Source organism: Dermochelys coriacea, chromosome 1, assembly GCF_009764565.3.
Source record: "Dermochelys coriacea isolate rDerCor1 chromosome 1, rDerCor1.pri.v4, whole genome shotgun sequence".
NCBI classification, from domain to species: domain Eukaryota; kingdom Metazoa; phylum Chordata; order Testudines; family Dermochelyidae; genus Dermochelys; species Dermochelys coriacea.
Window position 1 is genome coordinate 291454457 of NC_050068.2, and position 14154 is coordinate 291468610.

The following is a 14154-nucleotide window of genomic DNA, read 5'->3' on the forward strand; positions in this document are numbered from 1 at the left end:
CTAACAAAATTTCCAATATCTGAAACAGAGCACAGCTGACCACAAGATAGTCAGAGAGGGATCCTCTGGTCGCTGCTATGTCACTCCACCTATCTGAAAAAATCAGTCTCCGATAGAAGCAGGGTGTGGCTGGAGCTTTCCTACATCTTGCTGAACCCTGGATTCCATGTCGTCCCCTTACTGCTTATATCATAGAATCTCAGGGTTAGAAGGGACCTCAGGAGGTCATCTAGTCCAACCCCCTGCTCAGAGCAGGACCAATTCCCAATTTTTGCCCCAGATCCCTAAATGGCCCCCTCAAGGATTGAACTCACAACCCTGGGTTTAGCAGGCCAATGCTCAAACCACTGAGCTATCCCTCTCCCCCCAGCAGTGACTCTCAACCTTTCCAGACTACTGTACCCCTTTCAGGAGTCTGATTTGTCTTGTATACCCCAAGTTTCACCTCACTTAAAAACTACTTGCTTACAAAATCAGACATAAAAATGCAGAAATGGCTCAGCACGCTATTACTGAAAAATTGCTCACTTTCTTATTTTTACCATACAATTATAAAATAAATCAATTGGAATATAAATATTGTACTTATATTTCAGTGTATAGAACAGTATAAACAAGTCTTTGTATGAAATTTAAGTTTGTACGGACTTCGTTAGTGCTTTTTATGTAGCCTATGGTAAAACTAGGCAAATATCTAGATGAGTTGATGTATCCCCGGAAGACCTGTGTATACCCCTGGGTGAGAACAACTGTGGTAGAGGACCAGCCTGATGAATACCTGGCTCAGAATCAAAAAGGCTCCCTCAAGTTGAACTGTGTGCTCTTTAGCACTATCTGAGGAGAGAGGCTTATAGCTCCCCAGATTAGTCATTCTTAAGGACTCAGGACCCAGTCCCACAAGGCCTGAAATCCCGTAACCCCCATTGATTCAATACTGCTTGGCACCCTGAAGGATTAGAGATGCAGCTGGTATGTTTGCCCATCTTTAAATACACCAGCTTAAAAGGCTTTAAACTATACTTTATAGAGAAAACATTTGCTGCATAGCAACAGCATTGTGACATCAATACAAACTGAAAAGAGCCAAGAATTCTAAATGTTCCCTTCCAATTCTGCAAAATCTGCTTCTAAAATCTTTTTTGTGTCATATTTTGTTAATGTGCTGTGTGCTATTCAGAATCATAAATCTTGTTCTACAAATTACAAAGGCGATTTAGCCATTTGATTATTCATGAACTATGCTACATAGGTGGTTATAACTGATTTATGAAATATGAAAGGCTACATGCTGTTGCCTCTCTGTTCTCCATAACACACACTTGGTGGACTATAGTACAAGAGACTATTTTTATTTCAGCAAAGTGTTTTTTGTGCAGCCCCAATAGATCCACTCAATTATGGAGCAAATAGGAGCAAAGGAGGAATATGCTAACTAAGGGCCTGATCTCTCATTCACTAAGGCTATATCTACACTAGAGCTGGAGGTGTAAATTCCAGCTCTGATAGACACACCTGCCCTAGCTTTGATTGAGCTAGTGTGCTAAAAATAGTGTAGCCACAGCAGAATGGGTGGTGGGAGGGGCTAACTGTCCCAAGTATGTGCCTAGAGCTTTGATGGGATTGTATGTGAGATGGCTAGCCCATGCAGCTGTGGCTACACTGCCATTTTTAGCACACTAAGTCAGTCTACCTGAGCTGGAAATTCCACCTCCAGCTCAAGCGTAGATGCACCCTCAGTAAGCATAACATCATCTAGTGCTGGTAGTAGGTCCATTGCTGCTGGGGAATGGGAGGTAAAGTGGAGACTGGAGGATTGGGATTTTACTAAAGTGAATGTAAAATTAAGTGAGGAGACTACCAAAGAGCAGCAATGATTGTGGATTAGTAATGGCTGAGGTCAAGGAATACTGACCCAGACCATATAACATGTATTACCAATCCTGATCCATGTTAGGTGGTTGAGGTCAGGAAATAAAAAGCAGTCTTACATGCACTGCTGATTGTCATAGCCTTATTATAGCCATTCTCAAGAGATACAGCTGGGGTTTTTCAGGTGGAAAAAATAACTTGGCCCAAATCCTTATATTTAAAGACTTTGTGTGCGCGTTTGGAAAAATCACTTATTTGGTGACAAGTACAACGGAGGCTAGCCACAACAAATATACAGTATGTGCACACACTATTAAAACCTAACAACAAAAACTGTAGATTTAATATATTAACATTTAATAACACAGTTTATCATTCACATCCTGGATGATATAGTAGAAGCTCAACCCAAAATACACATTATAGTGCTGAAGGAAGGGAGGGTTTAAGGAGCAGCAGAACAAAAATCCCAGGAGGCAGGCAGTACAGAAACAGAAAGAGCCAGAAATAGGGCAAAACACTGATCAAAGAAAGCATAACACAGTGAAAATACCAGGACCAGGAAAAAAACAGAAAAGGGACACAGGTAAAACAATGTTTTCTCCCACACTACCCTTTCCTCTGGCCCAGTTTTTTCCTTCAGAATGGGCCAGTTTCTGATACCCCACCACCCCAACAACTGTCTCCGTTTTTCAGTATGAAGGGAAAAAAGTGGGATTCCTGAGCACCTGTAGCACCATCATTATTTTGGGCAAGAGCACCAGTGAATTTCCCAAAAGATACACACGAGGAAATTTGGATCTTGTTGCACCACAGCATCAAACCACCAGCTTGTAGGTGCTTTGGCTGTTTGAGTATGTTGCATTTTTTCCAATCAGAAAGTTAAAATCAGCTAGGAGTATAGGTGAAAAAGTTCACTTCTAAATTATGCAAGTTATTTTTAATGTGGATATTTTTTATTTGTTGTTTTGTTTTACAGCTCCAGCTTTAGCCAGTCCTTGCGAACAAGGCAATACTTTTATCAGTCTTACCATGACCTTGTAGTCAGTTAAAAAGAAAAGTAACTTCAGTTTGTACAAAAATGGGCCTTTTCCTTCTGTTTTAATTGCCAATTAAAATACCCTCTTCTGTGTTAAATGAAGCTAAAATGTAAACTTCATGAAGATTATGAAGATGATAAAGGAAATTTTGACACCAGCAGTGGAAGTGGGATGAAGATGCAGCATTTTGACAGGAACCTTAAGGTACTTACTGGTTAAGGAAGGCAAATAGGTATCTCATCACTATAAGGACAGACCTGGGTAAAGTCAGGAGGAGTTTGCGGATGTGAAGAGCCCTCTCATAGAGATTATCTATTCCTGAAAGGCAGAAGATAATATTTTCAGCTCCTTTTTAGGAGAAAACCTGTACATTCAGCTTAACGGTATCATTCTTATGCTAATATAGGTTGCTGGCCAACATTCTTCAAACTTTTGAAAAAAAATAGCAAAAATTTTGGAAAAGATCAAGTTCCGCTCCCCCTTTTTGACCAGCTTTATTAATACATAATTACCAGATGATGCTTTAAATATGTCCAGCAAGTCTGCTGAAAACTAACTTATTGCAGATTTCTAAGTAAGATAGCTTGCAAAACTGCAATAAGAGGATTTTCCCCTGAAGGTTAAAAAGTAATATTAGGAGGCTAGGAATCTCTGTCATCAGTTCCAAACACTTGCTTATTCTCTGTATTTGAATTTGCATATTGAAAATATCCTTCTGATCATTGATTGTAAAGCCTTCCCAACTTAGTTTTCTCTGTCAACACTATCTCTCCAGCTGTAAATCTATTAAAGTCAATTCTAGATCAATGCCTTCTTGTGTTAATCCAAAAATACAAAGTACAATGATCAGATGTGTTTTCCCTAGATAATTTCATTTAGGTCCATCAAAATGTTCCTGAAATAGGCAAACCAACAGCTGTGTAAAGGAGGACTGAGGCAGCACAAGAGCATTGGTTTCTATTGCCTTACAACAGAAATCAGCATCTATTATTTTCTACATTGTTCAGAATGAACATGTGGCTTCATCTGGAAAGCAAAACATCTTTCAAAGTAGCAAACGTCTATTCTGAATAAGAAATCCTTGAACTCTTCTCTCAAAGATATTTTTGGTGTAAATGACATTGCTAAGAGCAATTTAACATTTCAATAAGGCCCCCTAAGTCAACCAAGAAATAATAGTACAATTCACATAATTTAAACACAGTCCTAGTAGAATATTAGAATAATAGCACCTAATAGCAGTGCAATGGACAATTGGTAACATTGAGAAACTGTGAAATGAGGAATTGGGGGTGAAGCCAACAACTAAAAACCATTTGTTACAGAATACAAGATTTTTCACAGAAGACATTTAAAATAATCACTTATCTAAAAGGTCAGTGTTAATTATAGACAGTGTTCTCAAGGTTTATTTTTGGTCTTTTCATGTGCTTATTTTATACAAATTAGGACTCATTTTCAGATGTAAAATGTGTGTTGATTAGTGTTTAAATATTTCTCCCCTTAGGGAAAAAAAATCCAGTTTCTAACAGTTGATATTTTCATACCATAAACTGAGGACAAACAGAGCATCACAACAGCAGAATTCGCGTTTCTCAAACAAAAGTGATGCACCTCAATAGCACTTCCTTGAAGATAAATATTTCTGCCTGGTAAACTACAGGGCAAATACTGCTTCTGTATCAGCAGCCATGGAAGATTCCCCAGCAGAACGGGGGTGTGAGGGGGATTCGGGTTGTGGTGAACAGGGATTTGATTGCATGCAATCTAATTCCTTGGGGATCTCTTGTGCACAAGCAGATTCTTCCATCCTCTCTTCTCACTTCCTGTAGCAGGGATGGGTTGGGGCTGCAGAAGCTCCTGCAACAGCAGCAGCGAAGCTCTACAGCCTGGGGTGAGCGGTATTCCTCTCCTCATGGAAGAGAGCAGCATGTAGCCCAGCATTCCAGTTCTGGGGGTAGGTGTGTTGGTTTTCAGAAATTGTACCTTTATTTGCTGAACAAGCAGCTCAAAACTAAGGCTATGGGTTCGTCACGGAGGTCACGGATTCTGTGAATTTCCAGAAGCACCGTGACTTCTGCAGCAGCCAGTGCGGCTGGTCCGAGGCTGCCTGAGCAGTTCGGGCAGCTCCTGGGCCAGCTGCACCAGGCACTACTAGGGCAGTCTCGGGCCACCGCGCCCCACACCCCAGCATTAGAAGGAGTTTGGGTGTGGGAGGGGGCTCAGGGCTGGGATAGGGGTTTGGGGTGCAGGAGGGGGTGAGGGCTCCAGCGGTGCTTACCTCAGGAGGCTCCTCAGAAGTGGCAACATGTCCCTCCCTCAGCTCCTAGGCTGAGATGCAGGCAGGCGGCTCTGCACTTTGCCACCGTCCCCACAGCTCCCATTGGTTGTAATTCCCGACCAAGGGGAGCTGCAGATCCAGCGCTTGGGACGGGGCAGTGCATGGAGCCCCCCGGCTGTCCCTCCGCCCAGGAAGGAACATGTATGTTGCCGCTTCCGGGGAGCTGCATGGAGCCAGGCAAGGAGCCTGCCAGCTCTGCCAAACCCACCCTCCCAGCACCCATGGCTCCCCTAGGCAATTCCCCCCCCCCCATGAGCACCCATGGCCTCCCCAGGGCTGCCTCTCCCCAGACCACCCAAGATTTAGTCAGCGGTATATAGTTTACTGCCTGTGACCTGTCCATGACTTTTACTAAAAATACCTGTAACTAAAACATAGCCTTACTCATAACTACCTGCCAAGGGCATAGACAGTGTAAGCAAAAAGGGAACATCAGGTTTCATAGTATGGGTCCTATCACATTCTAGCAGCATGCTACCTGTCAGGACACAGTGTAAAACAGTCACTATAAGTCATTACAAACCGCATATTGCTGTAATTAGCTGCGTATATTTTAACTCATTCCTAGTAAAATTGTCCCAATTTTCTTACCACTCACTCATTTCCGTGGCGAAAGCATTCTCTTCTGAAAATCTGAACACTGCACAACTGTGAATTTGGCTGCTTTCCATTGTTTATTTCCGAAACACTGTTATTCCCCTCACAAGTTTTGCTTTAGTTTACAATGAAAGATAGATGAGAATGCTTTATACATTGTAATCTTTTACCTAAGGATCTCAAACATCAAGGACTAAATTCTAGCTGCTTCTATGGGGGAAAAAGGACTGGATGCAAGAACCCCCTTGCATAACTGTGTTGCTTTCCCCATTAAAGGGAAAGACAGTGTTGCTTTGCCTCTAAAGGTTACTTTTCCAGAGGTGGTGTGTCTGCGAGGGTAGGGTTGTTGTGTGGCCATAGCAAAGGCTAGCAGATCAGTTACTGTGAGGAGGGATTACTGGCTATAACAGTGCCAAGGAGGTAAAGCCCATTGCACACAAGTACAGCAAGTCTTCTGCTTGCATGCTGAAGGCCTCTTCTTCATCTTCATTACTTTGACTCTCAAGAACCATAATTTAGTCCTATTTCAACACTCCTCTGAAGTGAACTGGTATTTTTCCTATTTTTCAGATAAGATAACCTAAGCATTTATTTTAGAACATAAGAATGGTCATACTGGGTCAGAACAATGGTCCATTTAGCCCAATATCCTGTCTTCTGACAGTGGCCAATGCCAAATTCTTCAAATGGAATAAACAGAACAGGTAATCATCAAGTGATCCATCCCCAGTCATCCAGTCCCATCATCTGGCAGCCAGAGGCTTATGGACACCCAAAGCATGGTGTTGCATCCTCAACCATTCTGGCTAATAGCAATTGATGCACACATTCCATGCAGCCATGAATGTATCTAATTCTTTTTTGGAACTGTCAGGAAGGAGTTAAAATTCAGCCAGCAAAAAAGACAGAAACTGCTGAGAAGCAAGGACACTGACAACTGTAAACAATTAATAAGCTTATATAGTCAATGCCTGCCCAGTAACTCAGATTTTAGAACAGAATAAACCCTCCCTTCACAGCCCACCAGATATCTGTAAGCACTCATCCCTACCTCCCCCCAACCCTGCCTCCTGCCCCCACAAGGTAGCCATAGATGCTTGATGCAATAGGATGACCTCTATACATACGTACTGTTCCTATTTTTATCTTTGTTTAGGGTTCTCTCTTGATTTGTAACAATGTCTGTCTCTGTATGTACAGATAAATGCAAAAGAATTTATATAAAACTGGCCACTATGGCACCGTATTTTTGAAGCCCTGCTTGTCAGTCTTCCCGGTACTGTGAATAAACTCCCTTCAGTATTGTCTGTGCCTGTCTGATTTTTGGGGAAAAGAATCTTTTGCCTAACAGAACCGTTATGGTTTTGGCCTTCACAACATCCCCTGGCTATGTGTTCCACAGATTGACTGAGTTGTGTGAAGTACTTCCTTTTGTTTGTTTTAAACCTGCTGCCTATTCATTTCATTGAGTCACCCCTAGTTCTTGTGTTATGTGAAGGGGTAAACAACATTTCCTTATTCACTTTCTCCACCTCATTCATGATTTTACAGACCTCTCTCATAGCCCCTCCTTAGTCATCTCTTTTCTAACCTCAATAGCCAAGTCTTTTTAATCTCTCCTCATAGGGAAGCTTTTCTAGACTGCAAACCATTTTTACTGCCCTTCGCTATACTTTTTCCAATTCTAATGTATCTTTTTTTGAGATGGGGTGACCAGAACTTCACACAGTATTCAAGGTGTGGGCATACCATGGATTTATATATGGCATTATGATATTTACTGTCTTCTTAATCTCTTTCATAATGGTTCCTAACATTGTTAGCTTTTTTGACTAATGCTACACATTGAGCGGATGTTTTCAGAGAACTATTCACAACTCCAAGATAGCTTTCTTGGGTGGTAACAGCTAATTTAGAGCCCCATAATTTTGTATGCATAGTAGGGATTATGTTTCCCAATATGTATTACTTTGCATTTTTCAACACTGAATTTCATCTGCTGTTTTGTTACCCAGACACCCAGTTTTGTGAGATCCCTTTGTAACTCTTCGCAGTCAGCTTTGGACTTAACTCTCTTGAGTAATTTTGTATCATCTGCAATCTTTGCCACCTCACTGTTCATCCCTTTTTGTAGATCAATTATTAATATGTTGAACAGTACCAGTCCCAGTACAAATCCCTGGGGGACACTGCTATTTACCTTTCTCCATGCTGATAACTGACCACTTATTATTACCCTTTGTTTCCTGTCTTTTAACCAGTTATTGAGCCATGAGAGGACCTTCCCTCTTATGCCATGACTGCCTACTTCTCTTAAGAGCCTTTGCTGAGGGATCTTGTCAAAGTTGTTTTGAAAGTCCAGGTACACTACATCCACCTACCACCTTTAATAGATTGGTGAGACATGACTTCCCTTTACAAAAGCCATGTTGACGCTTCTCCAACAAATCCTGTTCATCTGTGTGTCTGATAATTCCATTCTTTACTACAGTTTCAATCAATTTGACCGGTACTGAAGTTAGGCTTTCTGGCCTGTAATTGCCAGGATCGCCTTTGGAGACTTTAAAAAAATATTAGCATAATATTAGCTATCCTCCAATCATCTGGTACAGAAGCTGATTTAAATTATAATACAACATACAAACTGTGGTATGCAACCTATGTGACTTGCCCAAATAATGCAGAGTTAGTTGCAGAAATGGGAATAAAACTTACAATGAGAGGAATGACCCAGGAGTCAAAGATCACAAGACAACACTCCCACCTTTAAGTCCAGGCAATTAGCCTGGCTTTGGCAAGGATAACCTCATTAGGAATTAATCTATCCTTTATGTGTGGGGTAGGAGGCAAGGAAGGGAGGTGCTTGGAGAAGGGAAGGAATATTGGCCACAACTGAAACAGCCTCAGGGGAACTGATGTCAAGTGGAGAGGTGCATATTTTGCAGCGGCCAACTATATTTAAATCAAGAGTGAAATCTACAATGGTGTGGAGGGCCTTGCAAGATCTTTTGCACCCTGGAAGCCTAGAGTTCAGGGAGAGGGAAACTATAGGTGTAGTGGCTGCATAGGAGGGTCTCAGCACTCACTCAGAGATCTCTGAACCAGCTGTGATAGGGCAGCACTGTGGGAGGACCACGTCAGGGACCATAGTCTTTTTGAGACTGTGCTTTCCAGAGGCCATAATGCCTAATGGAAGAAGTGCAGAGAGGTTGGAGCCACTGCTGACTGCATACTATAGGCAGGTATACAGTGGGGGTGAGGCAGGCTGTGCTGTACTGAACTCTGTCACTGGGTTTTTGTGTGTATTTCTAATCAATTGACTTAGTTCACTTACTGTGTAATAGAGCTTCAAATTTTTAAACAAAACTCTATTTTTAAAATCATCAGCTGCCAAAAATCACTAGAACCTGTTCATAATGCAGTGTCATCTCTGTCCATTTTGGAGATGCTGAGAACCAGGGTGCGCATTTGCTTTTCCTTAAGAAGCAGCAGCCCATTTTAATCACCTGATGAACTATCTTGAGGTTTCTGAAAACAGTGCTTAAAGCGAAATGCACGATAACCAGCATCTAAGGAATAAAGTAGACCAGAGAAGGGGAAAAAACAACAAAAAAGCCAAACCAAATAACACAATATTAAATTATACATGAAGACAAGAATATATCCTGTCGAAAGAACATAAGACAACATCAGGCAAATTGATGTTTAAGCAATAATCCCAAAGTAGTGGAGCATTTAACAGGCAATAAATGCTCAGGTATATAAACCACAAACGTTTGCATTTGAGCACAGAAGCATTGTGCAATGGAGCACTACTTAGTGGTTAGAATGTGGTAAGTGAAGTTAGCCTAGTGGTTATAACTCAATCACTGGGGTCAGGCTCTATTTCCATCTCTCCCACAACCTCCCCAGTAATGTATAGCAAATATTTATCCTTTCTAGGCCAAATTCAGTGGTGACAAAACAGAGGTGTGAGTTTCATATAAGGAGTATGCTGGTCATAAAATAAGTGCAAGTTCAGTAAAACCTGCCAAGAGCAACCACTCATGGGAGTTAGCAAAAGTGGTTTCTTAAGTGGTGGTCTCTTTTCAAAGGTTTGCACACCAGAGAGCGGTGGTGTTCCATGGCCTCTGCAAGTAGTAGCTCGTGACAGGTTGTCTTTCCTGAGAGGTGGTCACTAAAGGCAGGTTTTACTGTAGGTTCTAAGTGACAAAAGTGATTTAACGTATGCTGACATGGGAGTTGGTGAGTGTACAAAATAAGTGTAATTTACATTCAGCAGGAAAAGCAACTGATGAGAGTGCAAGATACAGTTGGCCATCCCTCTACTTCATCACCAGTGCTTCCAGTGGCCAAATCTGGCTCCGGTGTATGAAGGAGTCACTCATATTGCCTTCAGTATGACTAGCATCTACCGAAAAGGGCTGACTTCAATACCCTCAGAATACCAGCAGTAGTGTCCACCATTCTGCTCAAGCAGCAGAAGCAGCTGAATTATCACTTTCCGGTATAGAGAAGTCCATAATGATACAAGTTCCTTATGCCCTATCACTTGCTGCAGACTAGCTCTGGAACAATCAGGACTTGTCCCCAGTTTAAACCAAAGCTATTCAAAGATCAAAACAAATTAGCTATATAATTATTATACATTTATCTGGAAAATTGCACAGAAAGCATTGAGTCTTTTGTAGCACCATTTCCAAAGCACTTGCAAAGAAAAAGCATTAAATCACAATATGTTATTTCATTTGAAAATGTATGCATTAATGCCAAAAAAACAAAACAAAACAAAAGCCTCAGTGGCTACATTGTGAAAAGCTTCATTTTATGGTAGTAGCCTCAAATATGTTTGACATCCATAGCTGAACATTCCACTTTCAAGGTTCTTTCACTAGCAACATTATATTTTCAGATACTATCTGTGACATTTTGCCATTTTATATTTTTAAATGAATGCCAACTTTATGTATCAATTTCTATATCCTATTTTGTTGTGAATCACAGGAATCTTTGTAAACAGAACTGTAAAATAAATTTGCATTAATCTTCACAGGCTGTTTGGAAGGACACCAAGTGAAAATGGATATATTCATTTTCATAATGTACTATCAAAAACTCTATTTAATAAGAACTGGAGCATTTGCAAGCTTCATTAAAAAATAAAAGCTTTCCAGAATCTACATGCTATATAGTGCTCTCAACAAGTCCTAACAATTTCTATTCTCTTACAGGAAAAGGGCCTGTGCCTGCTTCTGTTAAAAATAATTAGCAAAACTCCCATTGCCTCTAGTAATAGTGATACATATTTGTATTATTATGATAGTGCCTGAAGGCCTCAATCTGGATGGAGGCCCCAATGTGCTGGGGCTGTACAAACACAGAAAATAAATTATCCCTGCCTTGAAGGATTTACAATCCAAACTGGGAGCAGGGTTTTGCCCAAACTGTCTGTCCCATTGCAGATTATATGATGTCTAAGGTTAAAAAAACAACAGTAAAAACTGCATTTGGGACTGGACTAGGATTTTGTAAATATATAATATCTGGGTTCCATCAAAATTCAGGTGGGGTATAGTAAGTTCTAAAATTAGTGAGTTTCTTGTATAAAAGATTATATTCTGAAAAGCAGCACACAACCTAAGTATACAAGTGTAGAGACAAAATTAAAACCCTGAAGAGGGTCTGAAAACTCACACCAGCAAAAGGAATTAAAAATACTGCTGCTGAGGTGCTCTCAAGACATCAGAGAAGAAACAAAAGCACAAAGTTCAGTACAAACATTTAAGCCATCCACCTGCCTTGTTCAGTGCAATAGTTCTCTGGAGGGCTGAAACATCTGCACTGAGCTTTGCGCTATGTTTCTTCTATGATGACTCTTTAAAAATGCAAGTAATGCTTTTAATTCCTTATACTCATTTTAGCTTACTTCAGTCTTAGTTTAAGGCTTAGAGTCTGCTTTGGTTTCCTTTGTTCTCGCACCTATTTTTGAGCATACAAACACCAACATGGGTTGGTTCGGGACATGAATTGACATTGCCTTGGATTAAAAAGCTAGGCTTTAATAGTGCGTGAATAAATATGATTTTGCTTGGAAATCAAATAATAGTTCATATGAACTATACTCCTTTCTACCTTATCATAGCAGAAAACAGAAACAAGTCAAAAATAAGCAAATATATAAATATTGTGATGGGCAAACATTTTAATGTAGGTAATATTTCAAGGATGAAGTAGTCAACAGACCATGAATTTCATACAAACCAAATGTTTCACTGATACTCAGTAACTGTATTTAAAAATAAACACACACATAAGTGTTTTATAAATATTTTAAGAAAGATACCCAAACTCTCCACCGTAGGTTTTTCACAGGTAAGCTACAGATGTAGGTTCACAGCTGACTATCCCTGGACTGGATCCTAGGGCTGGCTGTGAATATAAATGCAAGAACCATCCCCTTAACTTGATCAGACCACTTGCTGCTCCAGACAGGAATAAGAACTCTTCTTATTCCAAAACAAGATGAAACACCATGATCTACCCAGAAAAAACTCTTGGAACCTGCCAAAACTTACTCTACCCAACCACACAGCCAAGGAGTAGATGAATTTGCTAGGTCCTACAGCCACTTCTAGAACACTGCTAAAGACATTCTAGTACCAAAACACCCTCTCTCAACCTCCCCACCTATGCAGTCAGTTGACTTGTGAAAGAAATAACTGAAAGTAGTCAATGGCACACACAGAATTTCTACAAACCTATGCTACTGCCATAACAAAGGCAAACAGAACCTCTCTCTTCTTTGCCACTGAGGCAGAAAAGTGAAGCCCAGCAAAACTTTTTTAGGCTACAAATCATTTTGGAAATACAGACTGGCTCTACTCAACCCTAAGACACAGTGCCTCTTTTTGAGAGTAATTGTCACAAAGAAGGTTACTTACATCCAAGATGGCCTCATAAACCACAAGAGGAACTAGTCAAGAGCAGGAACAGAAACACAATACTCCCTTTCCAAGGAAAGGAGTGAAATCATTCAGGGTTACCATCTGTGACTCTGATATCTGCTCTTCCTGGATAGAAACAGAGAACAGGGAACTTCTGGGAGCCCTACTATAACAGAGATTGTCAACACTTCCTTTCAGGAAGATAATTTACTGCCTACCATAAGACATATAGTAGTCAGACTAAAGAAACCATTGGGTGATGCAAGAAGCCTCACAAACTATCACCCAATGCCCAGACTCACTTTTCTCAAATAAGCTGACTGATAAAATAAGCCAGTCTCCAGTGCCACATGAACCTGGTTCCCCCTCAGTGAAGCTATAGGCCACAAAATGGTGTTGCTTTGGCGCTGACCTATTGACAAGGGACGCATATCTATACTCATTCTGCCAGAACTCTACCATCAATTACCAAATACACCTGTCCTACATCTGAGAAGCTGAAGGAGGGAAAGGAACTTTAAACAGTTCAGGCCCCTCTTCTTGGAAAGAACCTAACAGGTTGTTTTGGACAACTGCTCTTCCATCTCCAAAGCCCTCATTTGAGCTATAAGGCTCAATCTTCTTCCTCCATAGCATTCAAATCTATTTAAAGCCATTGGGAGACCTGGTGAGATGACATAAGTTGAAGTGCCAGCAGTATGTGGGCTTACCCAGGTCTACATGTAAACACCACTATCTCCCAGCTGTCTTAATGCTTAATCAAAAAAATGAAGGCATAACAAGATCCAAAGGATAGAAGTTGAAATGAGAAAAATTAGACTGAAAATAAGGTGCAAATTTTTAACACTGAGGGCAATTAACCATTTGAACAGTTTACTAAGTGATGTAGTAAATTCTCCATTATTTGATGTCTTTAAATCAACATTGGATGTTTTTCTAATATCCATTATTTAGTTCAACCAGAAGCTATTGGACTCAATACAGGAATTACTGGGTTAAGTTTTATGCCCCATGAAGGAAGTCAGACTGAATGGTCCCTTTTCTGACCTTAAAATTTTTGACTCCATGACATTTGCTCTTGGATGAGTAGCAGCTGGTTAAAGGTGAACCCAGACAAGACTGAGGTAACGCTGGTAGAAAGGTTGAAATACTTTATAAAACTTGTCTTCTCTCACATCTCCTTCTGTTGGGGGAATCTGTCCTCGGATTGTTAAATTAGTCTGAAGTTTTGGGGCCCACAGTGCTGCTGGAGACTCAAATAGTCATGGTGGAAAAAAATGTGCCCACCTCCATCTCAGCAGGACCAAAATACTGCGCCCTCTCCTAAGTGACCGAGCGATCACAGTGATCCATTCATTAATAA

General features: G+C 40.7%; 1 protein-coding gene across 3 annotated transcripts in view; it reads right to left on the bottom strand.

Moving 5' to 3' along the window:
• Positions 1-14154, bottom strand: part of SRGAP1 (SLIT-ROBO Rho GTPase activating protein 1) — a 240664-nt gene that overhangs the window by 21866 nt on the left and 204644 nt on the right. For all 3 annotated transcript variants that reach the window (XM_038404044.2, XM_038404033.2, XM_043494010.1), the window contains one exon: positions 3122-3227. In XM_038404044.2, coding sequence (XP_038259972.1) covers positions 3122-3227 — 106 coding nt within the window. The remainder of the gene's footprint in view (positions 1-3121; positions 3228-14154) is intronic.